At 44.0% G+C, this 25,831-nt stretch overlaps 1 protein-coding gene across 7 annotated transcripts in view; it reads left to right on the top strand.

Moving 5' to 3' along the window:
* Window positions 1-25,831, top strand: part of LOC6034502 (teneurin-m) — a 206,670-nt gene that overhangs the window by 46,554 nt on the left and 134,285 nt on the right. Inside the window, exon 2 of one of the 7 annotated variants that reach the window (XM_038251308.1) lies at window positions 6,311-6,357. The exons of 5 other annotated variants lie outside the window; for them this stretch is intronic. Coding sequence is in view for 1 of the 2 variants with exons in the window: in XM_038251306.1 (XP_038107234.1) it covers window positions 6,840-6,843 (4 nt within the window). In the remaining variant the exon portion in view is untranslated. Of the gene's footprint in view, window positions 1-6,310; window positions 6,844-25,831 lie in introns of all 7 variants that reach the window. One more of the 7 variants, XM_038251306.1, reaches the window with a different exon arrangement.

Below are 25,831 nucleotides of genomic sequence, written 5' to 3'. Positions count from 1 at the left end.
TTTGTCGTCTACACGCTCGCGGCGAACTACTCAAGTGTGTGATGCACTTCAGCTGCAATTAGGCAAAAACAGTAAACGTAATGTGGCTTGTTATGCAGTTGTCTTCATCAAAATCTTCGCGGCGCGAGTGCGCGCCTGTAAGAAGACGGATAATTAATGAATTGATGAGCATAAAAGGAAACATATTTTCCGCCACAAGCCAGACAGAAAATTAATTAACAATGATTTATGGCGTGGATTTTGTGAGCGCGCGAGCCCTCCATAGGCGCGCACAATAATTTTGTTTAATTAACGAAAACTCTTACAACTTTTCGACGATGTCGGTACTCTCAAACTGGTAATTAGTTTCCCCTTCTAACGCAGATGTGTTAGATGATCCAAGTGAAGGTGTGTTTTTATAAAAACTATTCACTTTCGCACTATGCGCCATCTTCTCTGCGCGTACAACAAAAAGCGTGTACGGTAAATTGATCCGCGCCTAATCAGCGTGTGGGAAACCGCCTGGATTAGGGCACCTTGGGGCGTTAAAGTAGCACTTTTTCACGCCTGGAACGACGCAATGGACACCGCTGGCTGTCGGGCGAAACCGAAATCGATCAACAGTGAAATTGATTTCACTTTGTTTGTTTTCACGATTAATTTTCAATTAATTTCACACCACGCAACGCGCGTTGAAGAGGATGCCCCCTTCACATGGTGTTGGTTTTTGTCATCGTTTTGTTGTGGTACAATTCGTTCGATTAAACGGGACATTTGTTAAACTAAACACGATTTTGGAACCGACGAGGACGGATCCCACGCCGCGTTCGGGTCCCAAATCGTGGGGGGGAGCACGTTCACGCAGTGACCACGCAGAATTTCCAAACATGGCGGAATTTTGTGTTCCCTTCCACCGAAAACACTGTAATTTACATAATTATCCGAACGAAGAACGGGGCAGGCACAATCAAAAAGGCAGCAGATGAAAACAAATAATAATTGAAATATAGTAATCAAACAATTGGAGAACAACAAAAGCTCTCGGAAAGGATGAGATCGTGTGTGAGCCTCCGACGACGAGGGATTCCGACTGTGGGTCGTCCCACAGGAACTAATTATAATGCAAAAGACAAAACATCGGCAATTTTCGGAACGAATTGAGTTCGCCCGACCGGCCCAAGAACGACGACGATGGCGCGGGGAAGAGGGAGAAAATTTCATTTCATGGTTGGATTGTGGCGCGATTTCGTGCCAGGCAGCCTAGACCTTGCGGCCCGGGCCCGGGCACCCTATGGTACGACCCGGAGTTGTATCATTATTCAAATTAATAACTATGATTTGGGACGCCGCGCCCCAACCGGCGGTGCCCCGCGTTGAACTTGACATTCGGTGAGATAGCAGTGTTTTCGGGGCTGGAATTTGAATCGATTTCTTTGTAACAGTTCAATTTGCGGAATGGCTTTATTCCACTGAAAAATCGACTTAGAAATCGACCGCCGTACCACGTTGCCAATCGGTCGACATTCATAAAAATGATCGAAATCTAAACTTTACCTAAATTTTGTTTTGAGTGTACAACCAAAACAAACGTCAAACCGCACCCCCATAAAAAAACGACGGGTCGCGTGGGTCGACATTCGCGCTCCAGCAAACGCGCTAATTTTCGTCGGCTCAGCATCTCTATTTGGGGCCGCGCGCTATTTGCCAAGCTATTAGTATTGTTTGGAGTAATCTTTACACTCAACAAACATACGCCGATGTTTTTCCCACCCAAAACCGTCACATCTAATGGGCTCGCCCGGAATATCACATCTCTCGCGCGCGATGTCTATTATTACCGGGGCCCTTTTGTTTTCCTTCGTGTGTCATTATTGCTGGGGTGGAAACGTCGCTTTTTTTTGTTCGTACGTCCTACGACATTAGAGAGTGAGGTTGGTAATTACGTCGTGTGGTAATGTCACGGAACGCAACAGAACAACAAGAAGTCGGTGGCATTTCCGGTACCAGCAAAGATCCAGCGGGAAGCAAATGTTTTGACAGTTGGTTTCCATCCTGCACACGTGAGATCTTCTGGGAGTGGAAAGCGAAGACACGCAGAAGGAGCCAGGACCAGGAATGTAAATATAATATTTAAATTTCCGAAGCTCAATTCAAAGCTTCGGAGCTCCATTGTGCATTCCGATCGTTCTTATCCCAGGCCAATCAGCCCTGACAAACGTTCGCCAGGAAAGGAAAGGAAGAGTCGAGCAGCGAAAAAAAAGAGTATAATATAATATCGTCTCTTTGGGGTAAACAAATATATTTATCTATCCAACCCTCGTCGATTCTTCCGCTCACTCCGGGTTGTAAGTCCTCGTTAGCGACATCGTCGTCGTAGTTCCTCCTGCTGAAAGATGTCGACTTTGGCGAAGACGTTGCCGTCGTCGTCTTTTACTCCCGTGTTTGCATAGAGAGCATACGGCGTTGGGACCTGGTGCTTTCTTCCTTTTTCGTAGGGCCCCCGCAGCGAAGCTGGAAGGGAACGAGCGAGCAGAAAAAAGGTGCATATATGGAAAAATGGAGAAATCGCTGGAATATTTTCCATTGTAAAGCGTAGTGGAGCTTCCTGGAGCGATCTCCCTGCCGGCTCCGGACCGCTTAAAAGGGTTAGCAAGATTCAGATGAATCGTGCTCGATTGCAGGCGAATTGTCATGGCTTTTGCATAACTTGAGGTGCTTGACTTTGCCGATCTACTGCTGCTAGGATGTTTCCTCTTGCTTCCACCCAAACAGTTTGTCGTCTAGTGTAGAAAGTCAAAATCTTTAATTGAATTATTTTATCTCGCTCCATCCATCAGCATTCATGCGCTCTCTGATGCTGACAGTGGATTTATACAGGAAGTAGACAGCTCCATAAATATATGAACGAAAAAGGGGGAGGACCCTGGGTTATCGTTTCGGGTGGATCTGCTCTTCTCCGGTGCAATCAACAGAGCAAATAGCAGCAGGCTCCCCAAACAAAAGCTGTAATTTCAGCACAAAAGCCTCTCCAAGGGCACTCGATACAAAAAAGAGAAGAGCTGCAAGACAATATTTGACAAATGTTTACATTAAATCCGAACCACTTACGCCTGCCGGCATTCACATATGATTCCATTATCTCGCAATAATCAATTCTCTCAATCATACAAATGGTCTCCCCGCTGAGGCCTGTGACCTGGTGTGAATGAGAGACTCTGCTGCCTCGACGTTGAAGGAGGAAGATTAATAGCCTCCCATTCCCCGAGAGCGCTCTCAGATCTCTATGACGGAGTAGTGGCCGCTAATGGGATACATTGTCGGTTTAACAAATCCATTTAGGGGCCCCTTCTCGGTGGATCCCCTGCACCGAGCGGTTAGTTTTTGGCCAGTTTCACCCCAATTACGGCGCCATCAATGCTAAAGCACACAAAACTAAGCAAACAAACAAAATTGCGAAATCGACGCAATTTACGGAGTTTTTGTTTATGTCGACTTCTAGAGTTTTGCCAATCGTTCGATTTTTTACAGGGTTGCAACTGTCAAACCAAAACACCCTAATAGAAAAATTTCGATTACTAATATTCGTGAGTGTCGATATTTGGGTGTTCACCCCGATCGCTGCCGCCAGTATCGAATTTCTCCTGGGATTTAGCAGTCAATTACGCGCGTGTACTCGGGTTGACTTTCATTGTTCACCCCATGCAACCCTCCACAAATGCCGTTCATTAGGCGCCGATATAGCTCCAAACTTTTTTCCCCCTCTGGGGTTTGTTTTTTTCTCTGCCCTCTAACTTGCCTCAATCGCCAACGCAAAAGCGCAACTTTCCAACGACGACCCGACCGTAAGCATATTTCATAAATCCTATTATATTGTAATTTTCAACCATAGCATACCATAAATCAATATAAATCAGTTGAGCTCGCGCAGAAGGAGAAAAAATCAAGGAGAAAACTGGCGAAATCTAAAATTACACACACTTTGCTTCAGGAAGGCGCAGATATGGTTGAGGGGGGCGAGTCCCTAAACGACGAATCGAAAGTGATCGTGCGACAACGAGAGACTCTCCGGATGGGAATATATCGTGTGGTGGCACAAAAAAGGGCACATCGTTCTTTCTTTCGCCAAACCGCCGGTGAAACCAAATATCTGACGTTTGCCATTAAGAAGGAGTTTGAAATGTCATTCAATTCTAATAAATCATAATCCAAGCGAGCGCGCTCTCGTGTGGGGCAGGTCCTTCGCAGAAGGAGGGCGGGATGCAAAGCGATTCGCTGGAAATTTCCTCGTTCGAATAAAAATATTTCGCTCTGTGCAAGATGGACTGCGAGAGGTGCCTCTTCTTGCGATTGATATCATCATGATGAACAGGCACTCTCGGCGCTTCTCGGTCTGTATGCCAGGAGGCAAGTTTCGACGGAACGTGTATGCTCTGCTCCAAATGACAAAATCCATATTCAATACCCTACGCTCCGCGTGTGTCGCTCACTTTTTCAATGTCGTCCCCCTTTTGACGTCGACGTCGTCGATGTGACGAAGACACAACTCCCTGGTGAATTCCGTACATGTCCCACCACTCTCGGTAACTGGTAGAGACAAAATCTCCTCTAATTGCCTATTATTTTGATTTCATTTGTTACTTTTATCTTTAAAGTTGATTTCTGATTCAGGGCATCAAAGAAGGCCTGGGATAGAAATTTATGCATGTTTTGTAGGCTTAGGTTTCGACTTTTGAAGACTTGGGAAAGTTCAGCAATCATCGACCGTAACACATCACACAACATACTTTGCATAATGATGTATGGTTGTGCGGAATGTGGCACAGGGCGGCACAAATTGGGAACGAACCGATCAAAACTTGTCGAGCCGACATAAGCTGGAGGTGGAGGTCGACTTTTCTATTTCTACTGGGATTTCCTTTGTGCACGCTCAACGCAGACTGCGGAGTTTTGTCTTTGCATCCGGCCAAGCAATTAACAGGCCGCAATTCAGCCCTCCAGCTATTGCGTTAGCATTCTTCCAGGTCAACAGGAATCTGGCACTAAACTAACCTCACTTTATTTGTTTTTATGATTCGATATTGCGGTATTTACAGTCAACACAGCAGCAGTGCAGTTGAGCAATGCGGGTGGACGCCGTAGAAAAAAATACTAGCCTTGGGCTTTCCGAAGCACAAGTGTGCATGTGGACATTCGACCAACCGACGACTCTCTCTGTGGAACGTCAAGAGCCAAACAATAAGAACTTTATCGGAAGAAGGTCGCCCGTAGGCACCTCACCCCTCCCTTACCCCTAAAGCTCCGAAAGGACAGAACAGGGAAAAAAATCGAAGACAATAGACAATATTCCAGCGTCATCATCATAGTTGGAATTGCTGTTATCGCATCGGACCCGGAGTCCGAGTCCTCTGGCGCTGACTTCTACCAGAGTCTTCCAAGCTGGTGCTGGTGCGGTTATCGAATGGCAATGAAGGCAAAATTTAATTCATTTATTGTGTGCTGTATTTTCTCCGTTTCGTCGTCCGTTTGTTTGCCTGTATTATGGGGGGCATAAGACTCACTCCCTCGGCGCAAACACACCACTGCACTGTCCCGGCCAGAAAGCCAGATTGTTGTTTGCTTCTGCTGAAAAGCTCATCTTCAGGACGACCGGGCAAACACTTGGTTTTCACTCTCTCCCTTAGTTGGGAATATTTCGTTAAATTTCAAGAAAATGAGATTGTTATCAGTTATTGATTATTTTACGGTTTATTAACTTTGCTGACCTCTGCAATTGACACGGGAAGTTTGGCTTTTGGGGGTTTCCTATGAACGTCAGCTCAGAACTTTCCAGATTTTTTTTACTGGGTAAAACTATCAAAATCTTTACAAATCTCATAGCTGTCAAAATTACTGTTTTCCGCTCAAAAGAAGTTCGATTTAAGTCGACTTAAAGCGCGAAGATTTTTTTATTGTCAAAATTGCAGTCTCACGTTGAATTCTAGCTAGCTGGCGAACGAAAATGTTTGTTTACCGCAATAAGTCGATTTATGTCGACATGAAGCGCGAAGATTTTCTACTGGGTGGTAGCTGTCAAAATGGCAGTCCCACATTGAATTGTGGCTCGCTGGCAAACGAAACTATTTGTTTTCAGCGGTAATTTGATTTATGTCGACTTTAACCGTGGTGATTTTCTACTGCGTGGCAGCTGTCAAAATAATAGTCCCTCATTGAATTCTGGCTACTCGTCAAACGAATCTATTTGTTTACAGCGGCACTTTGTTTTAATTAGTTATTTTAGCGTTTAATGTTATATTTTTACTTGACTGATTCAATTTTCTTTCTTTTTTTCCAGGTTTGTACCCATCAGCTGCTAGTAACGAGCGTGCCCGGATCTAGAGTGTATGTGTGTGCGTGTTTCTTTTTTCTGTGGGTGCAGTAGTTGGTTCGCTCGTTCGTAACTGTAACCAGTTTTCAATCACGTAGAGTAATGTACCACACAGACGCGCCGATCACGTCGTCACAACAATAGTTTGAGTACCGATAGGTGCTAGTGTGTTGTTGATAAGTCGTAATCTTGGAGGAGAAGAAAGACAATAGACGCGCGGCGGTTCTTGCCGTTCCGCATCGCCGGACCCGTATCGGACACAAAGCGCGGGAAAGTTGGTGGCGGGCACGATTTTCTTCTTTCCTTATACAGAGAGTGGGAGAGATAGCGTAGGGTTCTCCGGTAGTAGATGTAGGTATAAAACACACATATCAGCTGAAAAAAGCCAAGTTCTGTCGACTGAAAAAAGAAACGTCGTTTTGTAGTGCACTCTGCTCCGTTTTCGGTTCGACAGGAAGCGTAAGAAACAATAACACACAGTAGTTATGCTCCCAATATGGGTGAGTGTATCTTGGAAAACTTCTTCCTGTTCTTGCAACTACAAAAAAACAGTTTTCTTTTAATCCACATTACTCTTTTTGTCTTGCGTCTCGCGTCGCCTCTCTGTGTGTGTGTGTTTGTCTCACTATATCATACCATATCTCTAAGTACATGTCTGTGTCTTTGTCTCCTGTTTTGTGTTACACAAAAGTGTGCTATGTTGCTTGCTATGTATGTGTCTTTTTTGCCTGCGCGTTCTCCTTTCATTATTCAAAAAACAATAACTCCAACAGAGAGAGTGTACAGACAACCGCGACGACGGCGACGTCCTGGATAAGAAATAAAAAACAAGCCCATCCGCGCCAGGAGGCGCTATCAGCGCCGAGATATGCCTAAGTAGCGTCCCCCATGAGTGCCGGGTACTGTGCGGGTTCCCTCGGTCCGCGGTGTGCATCGCGATTCCGGATAAAAACCAGGAACGTCGTGCGAGGTTTTCGCGCGCGCGCGTCCGCCGGGCTGGAAATCTAGCTGGAAACAAGAAGAAAGGTCATCTGGCTTACAATCTACGTGCGACGCGAATGGTTCTTGTCCCATTGTTAAATAGCTGGTGGTTGTGAATAATGGCCCCTCGTGTCTGATTTAGGAACCAAAGGTCTGGGCCGCAAATAGCGCGCAACGGCAACGGGGCTCTTGCAAGGATTAACCCGTTGACATTTGACATTTTTGTGTGCTCGCATACAATGCTTTCGCCGCACATGGCTTTTTGCTTAATTGTTTATTACCTTGAAGTGCTTGTTCCTGCAAGTATCTGCTATTAGAGACCTCATTGTTTCGATATCTGCGATCAGAGCTTATCGTTTGATTGGAACAGGCAATTAAAATAATTATGGTGCCAAACAGAATCTATCCGGATATCGACTCGTACCCGAAATGCTATAGACTGGGCACAACTGTCAAAGAACTGTTCCCAGATAGAAAAATATCAATCAAAGTGGCGTCTTAATTTTTCAAGCTAAATTTGATTGCAGCGGTACTGTAAGCAATAACTAAGTAGTCGCTTGACGATTTTTCAACTTTTACATCGCAGTAAAGCTATTGCCTTAATTCACCTTGGTGCTCGCCCACCGCTCGCAAAACGAAAATAAATCGAACCCAAATCCCTTTAGCAGCCCCATCGATTGCTCCTGCCAAAATAGGAAAAGTCAATAAATAATTTAAAAAACTCCTTCATCTTCCATTCGTCGTCGGCGTCGTTCTTCTGGGGGGCTTCCCCAGCCAAAAAAGACCGGTGTGATCCGATTGTAGCGTCTTATATTTCCCTCTTCCTCAGTCTAAGTTTCAATTCTTGCCCGATTTTCCAACATACACACATAAATAAATAAACACGTTTTGGTTTTCCGTTTGCGCTGGGCTGCATTCAGCACAAACGGAGAGATATCCCCCTTTTTCGGAGCCGCACACGAGAAGGACGAACCCGTATAGTTCAATTCTGCACAGCGCACAGACAGCGAGCAAGTGAATGATGTGAAATCAATTTTATTGAATTTGGATCCTTTCTTTGGCCGGCCCAAATTCCGACGCATTTTCCCTCAGCTCTTTAAATCCCTCCGGTATTACTTTGATAGATTCCAATATATGGCGTGAGTGTGTGAGGAACTGGGGCGTGTGTTGAGTATTGTACACTGAAAATGAGCTTTCTGATCCGCTTTTATTCGTTAGCGTGCGAGTTGCAATTTTGATTTCGAAAAAAAGGGAGAAAAAACGGTAACGAAACATCCCTTACAGCTGTTTGACTGCCACGGCCTGGCCGTCCATCTCACTCTTGTGTACACGAAGAAGTGGGGAGAAAAAAAACTTTTTACGACATTGGAGAAATACATGAAACATTCATTAAGATTACCTAGTTTGATTAGGACCCGATGAAGAATTGCGCCCATGTGCGGCAGCGGGAAACTCCTTCCCGGGGCACCGTCTCCCACGAGATTTGAATCTGGCGCGGTTTTGTCGACTTCTTCGCCGTCGATTTCTGTGTTAGTGCCTTGTGTGCAATAAATTTCGGTCGCCTTGATGTCGCCGCATCCTCCGGAATGGGTCCTTGGACGCCACGCCACTATCTCTCAACTCTACTCGTAAAAAACTGCTCCTTTTGCCACAACTATTATTATTTCATCCTTTTTCTCAAAAGTACGTCGACGACGACGTCGTCGTCGGGACTCGGTTCAATTACACCAATCGAAGACGACAGGAATGGGAAACCCGCAGCTCCGGAATCTTGTCTCTATTTATTTATGGAGGAACATCCCTCCTATTATCTCGTGTGTGTGTTTTTCCCTCCTCGGATCGATGAAAGGTGCCGACCTAGATTTTCAATTCCAATCGTGTCCCTGGGCGAATGCTTCGAGTGTCGTTGTTGCACATTTTTTCCTTCACTCACAGTTCTTTGATTGCTGGTATGCAAGACGCGCGCGCTCGCCCGGATATCTCAAGGGGATTGTCCTTGCCCGAAAGGGTTTGGAACTTTTTGCCCCCCCTCTCCAACCTACATTTCATGTAGTCCGTACAGATTTGTCCGAGGGGGGCACAAACACGTCACACGAGGAGGACGTGTCTCTCCTCATACGGTGCGGCACACAACTATTAATTATCGACTTTGGCGAGCAAGAGAGGTAACTTTTAATTTCCAGAATTACACAGCTCGCACAGTCCCGAGTTGAAGGCGCGCGGTGGTGTCCATTTGCGGTGGATAATTGCCAGGTAGAACGACGATGTTCGATTGACAGGTGACGCGACGCGAACGGCGGCGGCGTCCGGTGACAAGCTGTCGCGAAACCGATCGATCGATGGTGGTCCCAAAAGGGGGTCTCCGCACGGCGGGTTCAAAATTCTTGGTCGGAATTTTGATCGGCAATGAAAGTCGATCAATATTGGAGGAAATTTCTTACTGGGTAGGGGGTGTAAAACTCAATACCCAGTCGAGAAAATGACAGACTGCGGACGGATCGAAGAAGATTTTTGGTTTTCAATTTACCATAATTTTGAAATGATTGAATTCAAGAGCTCAGCTGATTCAGCTTATCAGTTCACGAAGGGTTCGTGAGCTCTTGGCAGTTCTTGGCGAACTGGAATTCAGATCGACGTTAATAGTCGATCAAATTTTGGAGAAATTTCTTACTGGGTATGGGCTGTCAAACTCAATACCCAGTCGAGAAGATGTCGGACTGTAATCTCAAATCGAATCATAGAAGATTTTTTTTTTAATTTGACTTCATTTGATTTGTTTTGTATTTAAGATAAATGTAATTCAGCGGTACACCGACATGACACTATGTGTGACTCAGACAGTTATGATGCTGAATAAATTATTGTTGTTACTTGACATGGTTGTAAGAGTAAAAATCCTCTTGAAAATAAGAAAATTTTATTGATAGTGTTTAGTTACAGCGGTACGGCTTCAATATCTTTGGTAAAATTGTATAATTAGGCAAGTTTTTAATTCTAAAGACGATAATGTCGTTTATTTACAGCGGCACCTTACATAAACCAACCTTAAACCGAAAATTTAACTTTCTCATCGTTTTCCACCTTTCCAAAAACGTAAACTGTAACACTTCCTGTCAATTCCGCACACATCCACTGAAGGTGCGCCAGTTCTATAATTACGGTGCCATCGGAGAACCAGAACAGAACGTTGCGCGTCCGCAACAAAAGAAGTACGCCTCCGAGTTCCGTTTTAATTCGACACCCAGCTGTGTGGGCCCCCTTTGCTTCGCCTATTCGAGGCCCGCAGAGTGTACAACTCTAATTAAAAGCGTCCGCCGTCGACGAATTCAAAATAGCAAATTTCGCCCTCTGGCACGTGTCCTTTTGCGGCACGGCAGTAAGAAGAAGGTGGAGAGGAAGTTCGATTTACCAAGGCAAGACGATTCCGACGTCACACAGTATGCGCAAAAATAATGAATTCAGCATGTAATTACGAGTGTATGTGCACGAGAATACGAGAAAGAGGCTCGGAAGTCAGAGAAACCGGGAGACAACAACCCGGGAACGGCAAAGGAAAGTCAATTTATTCGGGGTCTTCTTTCTGGGTTGGTACTTTTTTTTCTGTGTGCCCTGAGTGACTTTTTGGACCGGGGAGCAGGAGAGTATTGTTCCAGGTTGGATCCGAATTGGATTCAGCTTGGGCGCAACTTGAACGACATGTTTGTCGAAGTTGTGTCGTTTTCCTTTCAAGGTGGGGGATGCTGCTGCTGGAAAAAAGTCTGCTATATTGTTAGAGTTTTCCTTGGAGATTGTCCGGGGAGAGTACAGCGCGTCGTCGGTCCTTGTACGGAGTGGGAGAGCTACACACCGAGTTCGCACACACAAAAGGAAGACAGCTAAATAGAAGGACAAATGCCTATAGAAATTTATAAACAAGTACCACTGTTTAGGAGATTGTTATTGAGACTCTCCGGTAGCTGGCCCGGGGCCTGTCAGGAGAATAAGACATCTCTCCTTTTGCCTTACAAGGTCCTCTGTAGTTGGCCCCGAGGTTCGCCTTTTTTCCTGCTCTCTTTTTTGCTCATCCGACGAACCTTTTCTTTGCCCCCTTGCGGCTTACACACATGGCCCGGATTGATAAGGACGCACAGACCAAACGGAACCTAGGCAGGCCATGTCTTTTGGGACCTTAACCTTGTTCGTCGTTGTTGTCGCCGTTGTCGGTTCGTTTTCTAACTCAAAAGAAAAGAAGGCCATGCTCATCAAGTAGGTTTGGGAATTTCGCCTACTACTGCTCACTTCTGTGCGCAGCTATCGTCATGGGAGGCATTGTTTGGACTCTTGAAAATGAAGAAGTAGGTCCCGGAATTAATCCGAGAACGGCCATTGTGAGACGGCGTTCTACCGACCGCAGCTCCCAGCTAAGAGGATTGAGCGATTATCTCCCTTTCTTTATGAGGGAAAGCGCAAAAATATTAATATAATTGTTACGAGCCTCCTTTCCGCCGGTGTCCCCGGAAAGAAGGTGTATGGTAACATGAGACCGAACACAATGGACGTCCCGCTGCGACACACAGAAACCCGGGAATCGCTCCAAAATAGGTTGTAATAACATCGGCTACAATCTGAGCGTACAGCTGAACAGCCATTGTGTTTGGCTTCGGCAGTGTCACCCCAGATTGAATTTCCCCTTTGACAGATTCGAAATTTGACAGAAAACTTACCTGCCTAGAAATGCTCGGAATTCCCGGCGTTGGCCAACATTTCCTGGAACGAAAAGAAAAACGCGCCAAGCGTATGATTAAAGAGTTCGGCTAACAATGACAGCAGCCGCTGCCTTTTTTCCAATTTCGCGCAAAACATCTGAGCACCCCCGAGAGCTTGTTACCATCAATAACCCCTCGCCTTTTTGAGGCAGGACGAGGTTGCCTTTTTTAAATGAAAATGCAAAGAATAACAACTAAACCAGCAAATAGACAGCAGAATGAGTATAAACAATCGAAGCAGGCTGCGCGCGCGAGCGATATAAATATGGGCACCGGTGACAGGGGCGCGACGTGGCGACTTGGCGACTCGCTGAGTACGACATCAAGTAGGCTGCGCGCTGCGCTCGCGGGAATCAAAGAAATTGAATAATATAATAACAATAATGAAGATGATAAGCGTGTAGTTTATGTTTATTTTACCATAAATTTAATCGCGCATTGTGCAGCGCAGTTGTTCCGAACTCTGGGAAGATGGCGAGTTAGCCTTTTTTGGTGGCGACTGCAACTTCTGCGCGCTCGGTAGCCAAACTCGTTGTGTTTACATGGACCATTGTTTCCGGCCAGAGGGAGTCGTCGTACGCACGATTGGATGCGCTCAGATGAAGTGGAAAAAGGTAACCCCACTCTCCTCGGACGAGTTTATTTAGCTACTTTTTTATTCGCCAGGCCGTGTCTAATTCCGAAGCCATGGGAAAGATCCGCCGGACGGCGGCCTAGCAGGTCCGATTGGTCACGGACAAAAAACCGGCGTGGCACGACTCAGCACAAATCGTACCGAACGAGCAAAACGTGCGTGTTCAGCAATCCCCGAACTGCAACGTGGGTGCGATGTTCTGGCCGCCATGTGTTAGCCCCCGTCCTAACGAAGATTCATGCCCGTGAAGCGTCACGTCACGTGCACGCTGGTGCTTTAATCTCCGTTTCGTCCGGCGGGCCAGCTGCGAGGCGAGCACAAGGTCACTCAACTGGCCCTTTTTTTTGGGCCTGGCGAAAGATTTGCATCTGCAATGATTATTTGCGAACCCTCATCAAATCAACACCCACCCCTCCGAACTCGAAAGGAACCGTGTGGGAGTCGAAAAGCTGTCAGACCGTCTTCACGAGGAGACGTCGTCGTCAGCTGGACAAGGCCCCGGATTTCCTGAGACCCTGGGGCGGACGTCTCTATAATTTAGTTAGTCCTGAGGAACTCCGGAGCCTATTTAACTTTTTTTTTTTTGCAAAAAGTTTGAGGTTAGTCGGCTCGTGTCGGGGGAGTGATTAAATGCCGAGCTGGGGATTAGCGGAAAATCAGGTTTTTTGAGGAAAGATCAGATCCGCAGTTCATTAGAAGTTGGTGTGCCCCCTTTTCATTTGTGAAAAGGGCGAAATTCGTTGGAATCTAAAAATAACCTTGTCACAACTTTTCAGCGCGGAACCTCCTTTCAAAATTTCAGACGTTTGAAGAACTTGATGTCCTTGCGATTTCTGACTGACAAGTCGGACAAAATTTGTGAAAAAACGATTTTTGAAGTTTGTTTACAGCGGTTGCAAGAAGTTTGGTTTGCACAATGTCTTTAAGTAAATAGACGACCTTAAATAGAAATCGGACAGATTTCTGGTAAAAAAAAAAACAAAGTGAGGCAAACGTGGTGTTTGTTTACAGCGGTTTTTGAACATGCTGCACTAATGTTTTCAAGACATTATTCTAAGTTTAATATATTTACAGCGGTTGCTCACATCTGGTATTTCAGCATATTTTAAAACTGTCAGACGTGTGATAACCTTCGAGTAAATGTCCATTAGGGTTTTCGGAAACACCTTTCTGAGATGATGTCTGACTGACATGCCTTACAACATTTCTGAGAAGAAATCGATTTTTAAAGTTAATTTACAGCAGTTGCAAAAAGTTATTCTTGAAAACTTCCTCCAACTATAACCCAACTATTTTGATAGAAATCGAACAAACATCTGTTTGTCAAGACATAAAATAGAAAACAAATTGGTGTTTGTTTACAGCGGTTTTTAAAATCATTTTTTGAACATGCTCTGAAATCCACCAATTTTTACAAATTTTTACAGGATATTAAACCAAAAATCAAGAATGCAGGATTTTTTAAGTGTTTGTATTTTTTACGGAATATTTACAGCGGTTGCCAACACCTGATATTTGAACCTTTTCGAAAACTTTCAGACGTCTGATAACCTTGTAGTGAAATCCATTGGGATTTCTTATGAGAACCAAGAATAATATTTTTAAAGATTAATTAATATTTAAAAACGATTTTTGCTTCTTTTCAAACCGCTGCGAACAAACAACTCAAATATATTTATTTTTAGATTTTTAGAAATTGATCAACTTATTCCATATTTTTGATGTTTTTTAAAACTTTCTTAAATTTTTAACTGTGTTTTTTTGTTGAACTGTTTTAACTTTTTTTTACTAGCTTTAAAAACAGCTGTAAAAATCAATTTTTGTGCAGTTTGTTTAGAGCGGTTGTAAATAGATATTTTTTAAAATTTTCCCCAACAATTTTGATAGAAATCGGAAAAATATGTTTGTCAAGACTTGCTATAAAAAAACACACACTTGATGTTTGTTTACAGCGGTTTCTGGAACATGTTTTTAATGGATTTGAAATTCACCGACTTTTTACAAAATTACCTCAAAACGAAGAATGCATGGTTTTGTAAAAGTATTTTTCACGAACATATTTACTTGTTTTAAAATAGTCAGACGTCTGATAGACTTCTATTAGTAAAAGAGTAAATTCAAAATTTGAAGCACGTCACACGTCAACAAAATTGACCAAATTCAATTCATTCGTTTGCTTATTTTCAAACCGCTGTAAACAAACAACTTCGATATTTTTAATTCTATATTTTTAGAAATTGACTTACTTTTTCGATCATTTTGATGTTAAATTGTACAGTAAATTTTTTAATGGTTATTTGTTCTTGTTTTTATCTTTGAAAACCGCTGTAAACAAACAGCTTGGTTGGATTTATCAGTGTGTTTTAGGAATCGACAGCTTTTGGAAGCATGTTTTATCTTGACGAGCACTATTTCTGTGTTCCACCAAAATTTAATTAATTACCATCAAACAAATCGAAATGTAGATTGACACTTGCATTAGAGAGTGAGAGCGAACGAATTGAACCAAAAATACTTATCAATTTTCATCACCGCAGATGGCCACACTTCATTTACTGATGGTCCAGCAAACTCCCCCGATATGGCACCGAACAAATGTCACTGTCCTTTCCCATTTCGTTGACGGATGATGGCGGGTATGAACACGGAATGAGTTCATCGCTATATTGTAATTCTGTCAAACTGTCAAGCAAATTGCGCCGGGGCTCTATTACCCTCTCGAGAAGTGCTATTCTGTTCCAGTTCTTTCGATTTTTTGTGTCAGCTCTGGCTCAGCTTCTTTGTACTACCAGCCAAGTGGAAGGATAAAATCATTACCAGATGAGATTCCAGATTTTTTTTTCCCCATTCTCCGTCGTCGTGTTTGCACTCATTGTGTCTGCTGCTGCTGCTGGTCTCATCCCCGTTTTTATGACAGTGTTAAATTGGCACTATCAGTTATACCCGGAGAGTCCTGGAAGGGACCAGTCAAGACGAACCGAGCTTGCTTTTTTTCGTTAAACACTGGGGGTGCGCGCGGGCAAAAATAAATAGAAAACAAATTGAGGATAATGGCGAAGCGTTTTGTCTCTCTCTCTCGCTGAGTCTTGGAGATGGAATACTTGTGTCCTGGTGGGTCATAAAAAAAGGCGAACAAGGATTCTTATCCACAACGCAGAAGTTGAGTAGTTGCGGCTCAGAAAACATACTTTTCCTATTAATTTTTTTTCGGGGTCCCGAGGCCTGGGTTGAGAACTTCTCAGTTGGTGTGACATGACAATGTCATTGCATAACACCAGGCGCGTCAGCTCTACATTAAGGCGTTATCCCCCCGGTAGATGGCTCTGCATCGCGAATGGGGAGAGGTGGGCGCGCAATCTTGTACTTGGCTGACTTTCTTGCAAGACGGAGGGAAGGAAAGCTGCACCATGTCACATGTGAGCGTGTGTTGTAATGCCGGCACTGGGATCAGGATGTCACTTTGAACCTCTCCGAAGGTTGTTGTCGTACACGAGAGGGACAAGAATAATGGCCTGGAAGGTCAGCCGCTTCATGGTCTTTGCGCGCGAGCAAACTATTAAAGATCAAAGTTTTTTTTCTTCTTCTTCTTTCCTTGGCCGCCTTCGCCGTCCTTTTGTCGAGGTCCAAACACCGCTCGCTCTCTGAGGACGACGTCAGGACGGCCAACGGAACACGATATCGTTGTCTAATTTATGTCAAGTGTATGAGACGGTGTGTGTACATACGATCCGGCTCCTTCATTCTTCGGAATTCCTTGCAGAGCACCACCGCCACCATGTCGTAATATATATTTACGTAAGAGGTCATTTTAGGTCCTCCGTGTTCATATTTCCAAGCCCCGGGAGCGAAATCGATATTAAATTGAAATGGAATGAGTCCTGTGTGTGTCCTATCCAGTGCCACACAAAGGACTTGGAGCGAGAAAAGGGAAAGAATGCGGCATTTTTCCGATATCCTTGCAATTTGCTCCTCTTTTTCTTTCTCCTCCGCCGCGTAGTGTGACCTGGGCGCGCCTGGCCTTAATGGTCCACCATTTTTGGGCCTTTTAGCACCGGGACCTTTACCTTTGCGCCACCAATAAAAGCAGAACCCTGAAATGTGCGAGTGAGTGATATCGGAGAACCTTTTTTCTTCTTCCCAGGACCCCGTTGCGAGAGCAGCACAACACACACTAAGGGTCCGAATGAAAAATAATAAAAATATTTTGTCACCTATATAATCCGGTGCGTTGAACAGACCGCTGTGACCGGGGTGCGGACCACCTTCGGTGCGATATTGGTGCCAAGGAGGAAAACGATGATGTGTGGATTTCTTTTTATTTCTTCGGCTTGTGCCCCTCAGAGATGTCCTACAGGACTTGGGATTCCGGTCATGCTGTGGCCGTTATTATATTTTAATATATATCTTCAACATGTTTCGCGTAGGTCGTCCCAAGGCACAACACTCTAGTCCAGCGCGTGTAATAATTATTAATGATTCTGTCGTATCGATGTCGTCCTACCATAAGTACCCACTCTCTTCGGCGCAACAAAAAAAGGACACGATACCCAATCGATTTCTTATTGTTCCATGAAATTATTATTTTCTTGCACCCAACTCGTCGTCGTCGTCGTCACGTGGGGAGGGGACAATGTCACGGTTCATTACCAGGGCGGGCGAAGCCCGCAGAAGGAGCGAATTATAGACAATAATTGCTTCTATTAATCAGATTCTCCCGAGGAGTCCAAACGAGCGCGCTTTTCCCTCCCTGCTTTGATCGGAAACTCCCCAAGTGGTCCCACGGAATGACCAACTGGTGGGGGGTCTCGTCCGACCAAAGGTTTCCCCGGGCTCCCAGCAGGACAGAAGCACATATGTGGGAGTTGGGACTTTCTCTCTTGAACTGCTTGCTTTCTGCTGGGAATGCCATCAGAGTTGGACCGACAACAACGGGTGCCCGCAATTTGTAGTGTAATTGTCGATTAGTTGAAAAATTGATAAACTTGCGGATGGAGTTGGAAAATGGCTTGTAAATGGTTTTGGAAGTTAGTACCGCTGTAAATAAATTGATTAAAGTTGTTTTAATTAGTCAATTAGTGAAACTGTTGTTCAGGAGCTACTTTGTATTTCTGTCAATTTTCTGATTTCAAACTGTTCAAAAGCATGATTGAACCGCTGTAAACAAACTTTTATTTGTCTCGGAGTTAAACCTCATTGAAAACATAAATTGACAATTATGAATTATACGAAAATACGAATAAACTTGGAGAAAGAGTTAAAACATTGTTTTGAAGAATAACGCTGTAAATAAACAAAAAAAATCATAATTAGAAAACTCAAGCAACGTTTTGGAAAATAAAATTGAATCCTCTAAAACTTCAGCTTTCTGTCAAATTCCAGTTCCTCTCTGCCAGAAGAATGAATGAACCGCTGTGCACAAATTAATAACTGTCTCGGCAATTAATCTTATTGAATAAGGTCGTAAAATAGGACTCCTCAATCCATCGAAAACGAAACTATTGGCACTACGCCCCCCGGGGCATGGCCTTCCTCTAACGTGGGATTTCTGCTCCAGCGCCTCTGACGAGACAGGAGACATCATTATTTGTTTATATTTGATTAGTTTAAAAATTGATGAACTTGTGGAAGAAGTTGAAAAATTGTTTTAAATAGCAATGGAAAACGAGTACCGCTGTAAATGAATTGATTTAAGTTAATTAGTTAATTAAATCGATATCTGGAAAAGCAGCTTTGAACTACTAAAACATGGATTTTCTTTTAGTTTTCTATTTTAAACGGTCAGGTTCATGATTGAACCGCTGTAAACAAACTTAAAATGGTCAACAAAATAAAATCTCATTGCAAACATGAACTGCTTACCGCACAATCAACAATTAGTGAAAATATTGGGTAGCTTGAATAAAGGTTTCAAAATTGTTTTCATGATGCGTACCGCTGTAAATAAAGGACTAAAAGTTTGTATACCAAGTCAATTAACAAAAATAAATAGTAAGAGTAAATAGTGTTAAAAATACATAAATTCAGCCTTCTATCTATTTCTTTTTCGAACTGTTAAAAGCATGATTGAACCGCTGTTATCAAATTTATGAATTGTCTCGAAAGTAAAGTCTTTTAAAGTATTTTTGTATGAAACATTAAATATACGCAAATTGAGCTGCGAAATTGAACTCTTTAAACTATCAAAATGTTATTTAACATTCGGTGCCGCTGTAAACATATCAAAACCTTATGACCTTTAATGCCAATTGGGACAAAGAGTTGTCATAAGTTCTTCTAGAACATAAATTGAAATTTCAAAATTGTGTATCAAGTAAAGAGTAATTTGATTGTGCCGCTGCAAACGTACTAATTTCAGTAAATCGATACTGTGCCTATTCAAACGAAAAAAAATCGCTTTAAAACAGCTTCCGCCACCGTATTCCTTCCCTCTAACCGCACCGAATGCACATTAGTGCCGCTATCAAATCGCACCTTTCTAGGGGAGGTGCAACATTCAAAATTCCAGAGACGACTCCCTCGTCCACAACTCAAACACAATCCGTCGGAGTCTCGAGGAATGCACCCGGGACAATTCGATGTGCGTGTATCGGATGTAGTTAATGGCGAATCCGTCGAACAGCATGTTCAGCCCGCGCGATGACGATAATGGGCGCCCCCTGTCACGCTTTTATTGGCCCATAAAATTCGGCCCGTCTGCACGGAACGTGCGGGGTGACACTGACACTGCCAGGAAGGCTTGGGCCGCCGCGAGAAGAATAGACAATTCTGCAGAACGGAGCTCCCGCTCGCTTGCTCTTTTCAACGAACAAGTCGAGAATAAATAACAATATTACATTCTTTTATGATTGCATTCACAACTGCTTATTTTTTATTCCGCTGTATGTGTCATTTTATTAACGTTTATGATTTCCACTTTTTGCGCGAGCGCTCGCGTGCGCTCCACTCGATTGTCACCGGGCTCGTTCTATTTTGAAAGAGTGAAGTGCTACCGGTGACACTTCCGAGGCAGACACGGACAACACAGGACGGCCAGGAGCTGAAATATTATTGAAAAAGAGGTGCCATAAAAGTAACGAATAAAACCGAAACCGAATTAAAGCGTTGAAGGGGCTGCTGCTGTAGCTGCGCCCCCTCATTTTTTTAAAAAGGAATTCCTCCTCTGCTTGCATAAACGGTACTCTTTGCCGATAAATAGACAATATGGCTTTCGATATTTACGATTTTTACGATAACTGTGGCCAGAAGCTGTGGAGCGCACAGTGCATGATCTGCGTAATTGCCTCCGTTCCGTAGGGCCATTAAGCGGAAATTGATTCCCGTAATATTCAATTTTCAAACTATGTACGCCAACGCTGCTGTACCATCGTTCGGCGAGATCCGTGCCAAGGAATAAACGTCAATATCTTCAACGCGGGGAGGGCGGTCTCGCCCCAACCCCGACTTTCGTCGCTTTCGGCAATCTCCTCCGACGACGCTCTCGGAGATCAAAATCGAACCGTAATCGTCTTGGCGCCATGGAACTATATCGATGTTTATGCTCCGTGCTATTGTGTGCCCTGGGGCCAATGCTCCCCCTCCGTTCTCAATCCTTTGTGTCCGAGCTGCTGCTGGAACCTCAAAATTTCTTTACATCAACGAAATTTATCGCTTTCCAGCTCTCGGAGATTGGGCGGGAACCGAGCGAGACGGGAGGGGGGATAATGGTAATGATGTTCTGATGAGAAGAGGAATGAGCGCACTTTCAGCGCAGACTTTGCGCTTGATTGGGTTGCAACCGGGGGCTGCTAAATGATCCGCGACCGGATCCACCCATGGCTAGTCGCCGCTGCTGCCGGCTGCTGACCGAAGACGACTCTGACTTTTCGTAACTGATGAGCTGTGAAAGTCTCGTCCTGGGGACCCCGGTACCGGAGGGTGGAATAAGCAAATCATGATTTAGGTGATTTACTTTTGGTTGCCGAGCGCCACACCATCGAAAAGTAGTTTTTGTGTGGCCCCAGCTCGACACGAATGACACGGGTCATCAATTTTGAAGCGCCACCACTTCTAGAAGCTCGGAAATTGAAGAAAAATCGGTTTTGCAAGTCAACACCGATGAAATTTGACCGTAGAAAAAGATTAGAAGGCGTACCGCTGTAAACAAACTCATAGTTCTAACGAAACGTGATTAAAATAACCAAACAGAAAATTACCGAATATTTGTTGAAAAATTATAGCTGGGTCAGAACTGTCAAACGGCTGTTCCCACCCTGAAAAAGCGAGTGGGCTCATCAATTTCAAAGCGCAACCAGCCCTTAAAAGCATAAAAAATAATTTGTTGGTTTTTCAAGATTTGAGATCGATCGAATTTACCCGCAGACACAGATTCGAAGTCGTACCGCTGTAAACAAAGCCCTTCCTATTAACACAGGCTCAACATAACCATACGGAAATTTACTGAATCTTGTTTGAAAACTTTAGACTGGGTCAGAAATCTCAAACAACTGTTTTCACACAGAAAAACCAAGTGGGTTCATCAGTTATGAAGCGATACCGCTGCTCAAAGTTCGAAAAATTAAGAAAAAATGTTTCTGCAATTCAAGATTTATTAAATCAAATGTAGACGTAGATTTGAAGTTGTACCGCTGTAAACAATCCCCTTTATCTAGCGAAACAGGCTTAAAATAATCAAATTGAAATTCACTCGATGTTTGAAAAATTCTGACTTTCAAACGACTGTTTCCGTACTGAAATAAATGCGCGTGGACTAATCCAGTTTCTATAAGATGAGAAAGTCATGAAAAGTAGTTTACATGATTCGATATCGATTAAATTTATCAGTAGACATAGATTTGTAAATAAACCACTTTTTCTACTGAAACAGGTTTAAAATAGTCAAACAAAAATTTACTTGAAATTGGTTGCAAAATTCTGACTGCGTCAGAAATGTCATACGACTTTCCTACGCTGAAAAAGTGGGTAGGCTCATCATTTTTGTAGCGACACCAAATTTTAGAAGTTCGGAAAAACAAGAAAAAACTGTTTTGCAAGCCGAGATTTGTTAAAACAAACCGTAAAAAAATATTGTATTTCATACCGCTGTAAACAAACTCCTCATCCTAGTCAAACAAGCTTAAATTAACCTAACGGAAGTTTACTGGAGTTAGAAAATTCTGACTTGGGTAAAACTTCCAGACGACTTGCCTATGCTGAAAAATCGGGTGAGCTCATCAATTTTGAAGCGACACCAAATTCTAGAAGTTCGGAAAAATAAAAAAATGTTTTGCTGGTTAAATTAAACAGTAGAAAACGATTTGCAGTCGTACCGCTGTGAACAAACTCCTCGTTCTATTGAAACAGGGTTAAATTAACCAAACGTAAATTTACTGGATAATGGTAGGAATGTTCTGACTGGGTCAGAACTGTCAAACGAATGTTCCCACACTGAAAAAAGGCGGGTGGGCGACTTTATTAAATTAAAGCTCAAAGTCTTAAGATTTCTATTTTGAGAAGTTTAGCCAACATCTGCTATTCAAAAAAGTTTTGTTCTTTTTCATTTCGCTGCAAGCACAAACTTTTCCCCGAAAAAAATATACTCACGAAATCACTTTTCGCGAGCAGAAAAAAAACTTTTCCCCCCTCTCGAGCAACGGAAGCACAATTTTCGCCATAAATAAGTGGCATTCTTCCGGACCGCTCAGGCGGAACTGGAGCGCCAAGCGAACAGAAAAAAGAGCAAATATTTGATTAAACATCGACAAATATCATAAAGTAAGGTCGTAAATCGCGTGCCACACATTCCGCCCCAGCAGCTGTTGGGCATCGCTTTCGTCCTGCAAAAGGAAAAACTTGGCTGAATAATAGCACTTCAATAGTTTACAACTGGCTTTCCGCCTTTTCCCCTCTCTTCATGTTAAGGAAGCAGTTCATTGACAAACTCCGGGGACCGCCGGCCGGTTCTACCGGCCAGGGGGTCGACGCTCTCGCAAAGGTCGGTTATTTATTGCGATTCGACGGCGGCGTTGCCGCCGCCAGGACTTGAACCTATTAGCAGCCATAAAGTGGATGCTATTTTCGGCGCTGGTTCCTTTTTCCCACACACACACAACTCAAACCCAAATACACTTACTTGATGCCTCCATAAACACACCCGGGAGCACTCAAGAAAAAGGAGGCTTTGGGCGAAATTTTCCACCATAAATATTCATAAAGCAGAGCCTGCTAGGACCAGCAGTCGGCGCAGCGCCGTTGGTCATTTCTTCGTCGAGGTCGTAAATCGGGCAGTTCTCGACAGAGAAAAAAGTAGGCCATGCCCCGGAGGCGGGCGCTACCTAAGGTCCGGTATCTCAAACGTCGATAAAGCAAAGTAGTTACGTTGCTTTATGACGGCTCTGGTAGAGAGCATGTCATTCCGGGCGACACTAGCGCCACAGTGTTTTCCAGCAAGTTTGATGTGAGCAGCGGCTTCATTCATTTTCCATTCGGTTCTAAACAGAGTTTATGGCAGTTTTTTTTTTTTTGAAGGGATTTTTCAATTTTCTACACTTAAACTAGCGTTCCGTTTTCCCCCTTTTTTCAAAGAAGGCTTGCAACGGATCCGCTCTAGCCATGGTTTTGCTTTTATTGCGGATTTATATATTTTTCCCTCCGGGTCGTGTTCTTCGTTTCGTAATCCCAAAAATTTAACGACTTTTCTGTCATATTTTAAATGCCTAATGGACGCTTTTTTTTATTCGTGCAGCTTTCCACAGCTCCAGAACGCGTTAACGCGCGTTTATAATATGAGTGGCTGGGGACCGTAAAATCTTTCCTCTACAAATAATTCTGCATAGATTATGTAAATTCGGGCCTAACTAGCCGAGGGGCTCATCACTCGCTTGAGATAAAGTGAAATTAACCGCTTACCTGAGTCAAGCGCTCAACGAGTCGAGGCTAATTGGAACAGTTTTGTGGTAAATTTATTTTGATAGTTAAAACTATGAATTTTCATCGCAGTGACCTCTGTACCGCCACGCAGCAAGCGGCATTTTTATTGGACATTGTTAGGCCATCTTTTTAACGAGCGGCGGCATCCCGCTTGTTTGACATCCGCGTCCAATCGGGATCATTTTACGGCTGTGGGAGCGCGGTTTGGTTACAGCGGTACGCGGCGGAATTTGTTCCGCAAGCAGCAGCCGTTTCTGGTAATCCAGCCGAGCGTGGCTGATTGGGTGGCTTAAGAGCGGCTTGTAGAACCCTGCGTGCCTAGGTCACGCCCGGTTATGACCGTCGGTGAACCTCAACGAGATGTGCATGTAGACAGTGGAAAAAAATCCTCCGCTTATAATTGGATTTTTGGCAAACGCCGAACGAATTGGACGCATAAAAAAGCGACCCCTCGCGACCCTCTCTCCCTAAATGGGTGAAATTTATTTCGATTTCGACAGGGTAATTAATGCGCTCGACCTTTTTGGCAACCATTACGGCTTGGTAGCACAATCAGCAGTAAATCAGTGGTTTACACTAGTACAGTGCGCTGCCGTTGCGTGAAATATGCTCCGACAATTAATTGGAAAAGTGGTCGCGACTGCTTTGACACAATTATAATAATAAAAGCGACTCTGACGGGACAAAACTAATTGCCGCGACTATTGAGTTGTTCCACTGTTTGGGCTAATTAAGCCAAAACACAGTTGTTGACAGCTTGTTAATAGAGTTTTTCGGTGCGCTCTAATCGCGCATCGATTACAGCCAAACGTCACCAACGTTTTGACGTTTCTAGTTCAAAGTAACCTCGAAAAAAAGGGCGGCAATCGAAATTGAAAATTCCGCCAACCCAACAGCGATCGATGAGGAGTTGCCGATACGCCAATTTCACGTCACCCTGTCATGTTCAATTTCGACTAACTGAACCATAGTAGGTCGGTTGACCTCGGGCGGCCCCCGTACTAGGTAGCGAAAACATAACTCAAGGCCTACTCGACTCGGGCCGGGCAGACGTCTGTGCAGGGATGGACATTATGCTAGCAAATTAAAATTATCACCATATCAGCACCGCCGACGTCGACCAATACATAACCTCTATGAAATACACGGAAGTTGTGTGAGTGCGTTGCGGGTTGCGGGTGATGCGTGATTGATAATTGCTCAGACAGCGTACGGAAATGAGATTTATGATGATGAGTCCCTGTTCCGCTTCCTCGCTCCGCACCTCAACCATGGTTCAAAGGCTTCGAGCGATAGAGAGCGGATAACAACGACGACAAGGACGCACAACAACAATCATTGGTTCATAAATCAGGCGGGAAGCGAATGTCAGAGCGAGCGAGGGCGATGTTTTCGCTTTCGCGCTATCTGTCATTGACGGGTTTGAGGACGCTACGTCACAAACAAACGCGGGAATCCCGGAACAGTTCCGGCGAATGTCGCGGGGAAGATGCGACGGAGAAGAGACGCAAGAATATGTGGTAATGATAGTGATTGTGTGATGTTCATTTGGCCACCGGCGAAATGCTTCATCTCTGATGGGTTTGATGATGAGCAAATTATGTACTCGCTCTCGTTCGCCGCCGCTGTCGTACATGTCGTCTGGTAACGTTTGACGTGTGCAATTATGATACTGCTCACACTCGGGGCCCGGGAATTAATGCTATGTAAACACACAAGTACCCGGCGTAGCGCGCGGTGTTGGAAGCATTATACATGATAAATAGGTGACAGTTTTGCGGGCAATGATTAAGTCGTTTCATGTTGCGAGCGCTGCAGGCCGGTGATTGAAACCGGTATCGTGTATCACTTAACGTGGAGAAGGAGAAACTGCGGCGGGACGCGACTTCGTGGGAAAATCTGGACCAGTAAGTTTGTTGCAGGCGCCCCGTCGTTAAAGTTAGGCTCTTTTGAATTAATGACAAATTTTTGTCATATTGGTCATGTGTAACATAACACCCTGCACTTATTTTAAAGAGCGGAAATACTTTAAAAATTTACATTGAAAAAAGCTATGAAAATGGTCTGCAATAAGCAATGGAACCAAAACAAGTGTTTATTTACAGCGGCACATACGTTTTTTGTCGTTTTGGTCATGTGTAGCCTTTTTTATTCACAGTGACACAAACATTATAAATATTCTACAATAAGCAACAAATCCGAAACACAATTTTATTTACAGCG

Source organism: Culex quinquefasciatus, chromosome 2, assembly GCF_015732765.1.
Source record: "Culex quinquefasciatus strain JHB chromosome 2, VPISU_Cqui_1.0_pri_paternal, whole genome shotgun sequence".
Taxonomy (NCBI): Eukaryota; Metazoa; Arthropoda; class Insecta; order Diptera; family Culicidae; genus Culex; species Culex quinquefasciatus.
This window is presented reverse-complemented; position numbering and strand designations above follow the sequence as displayed.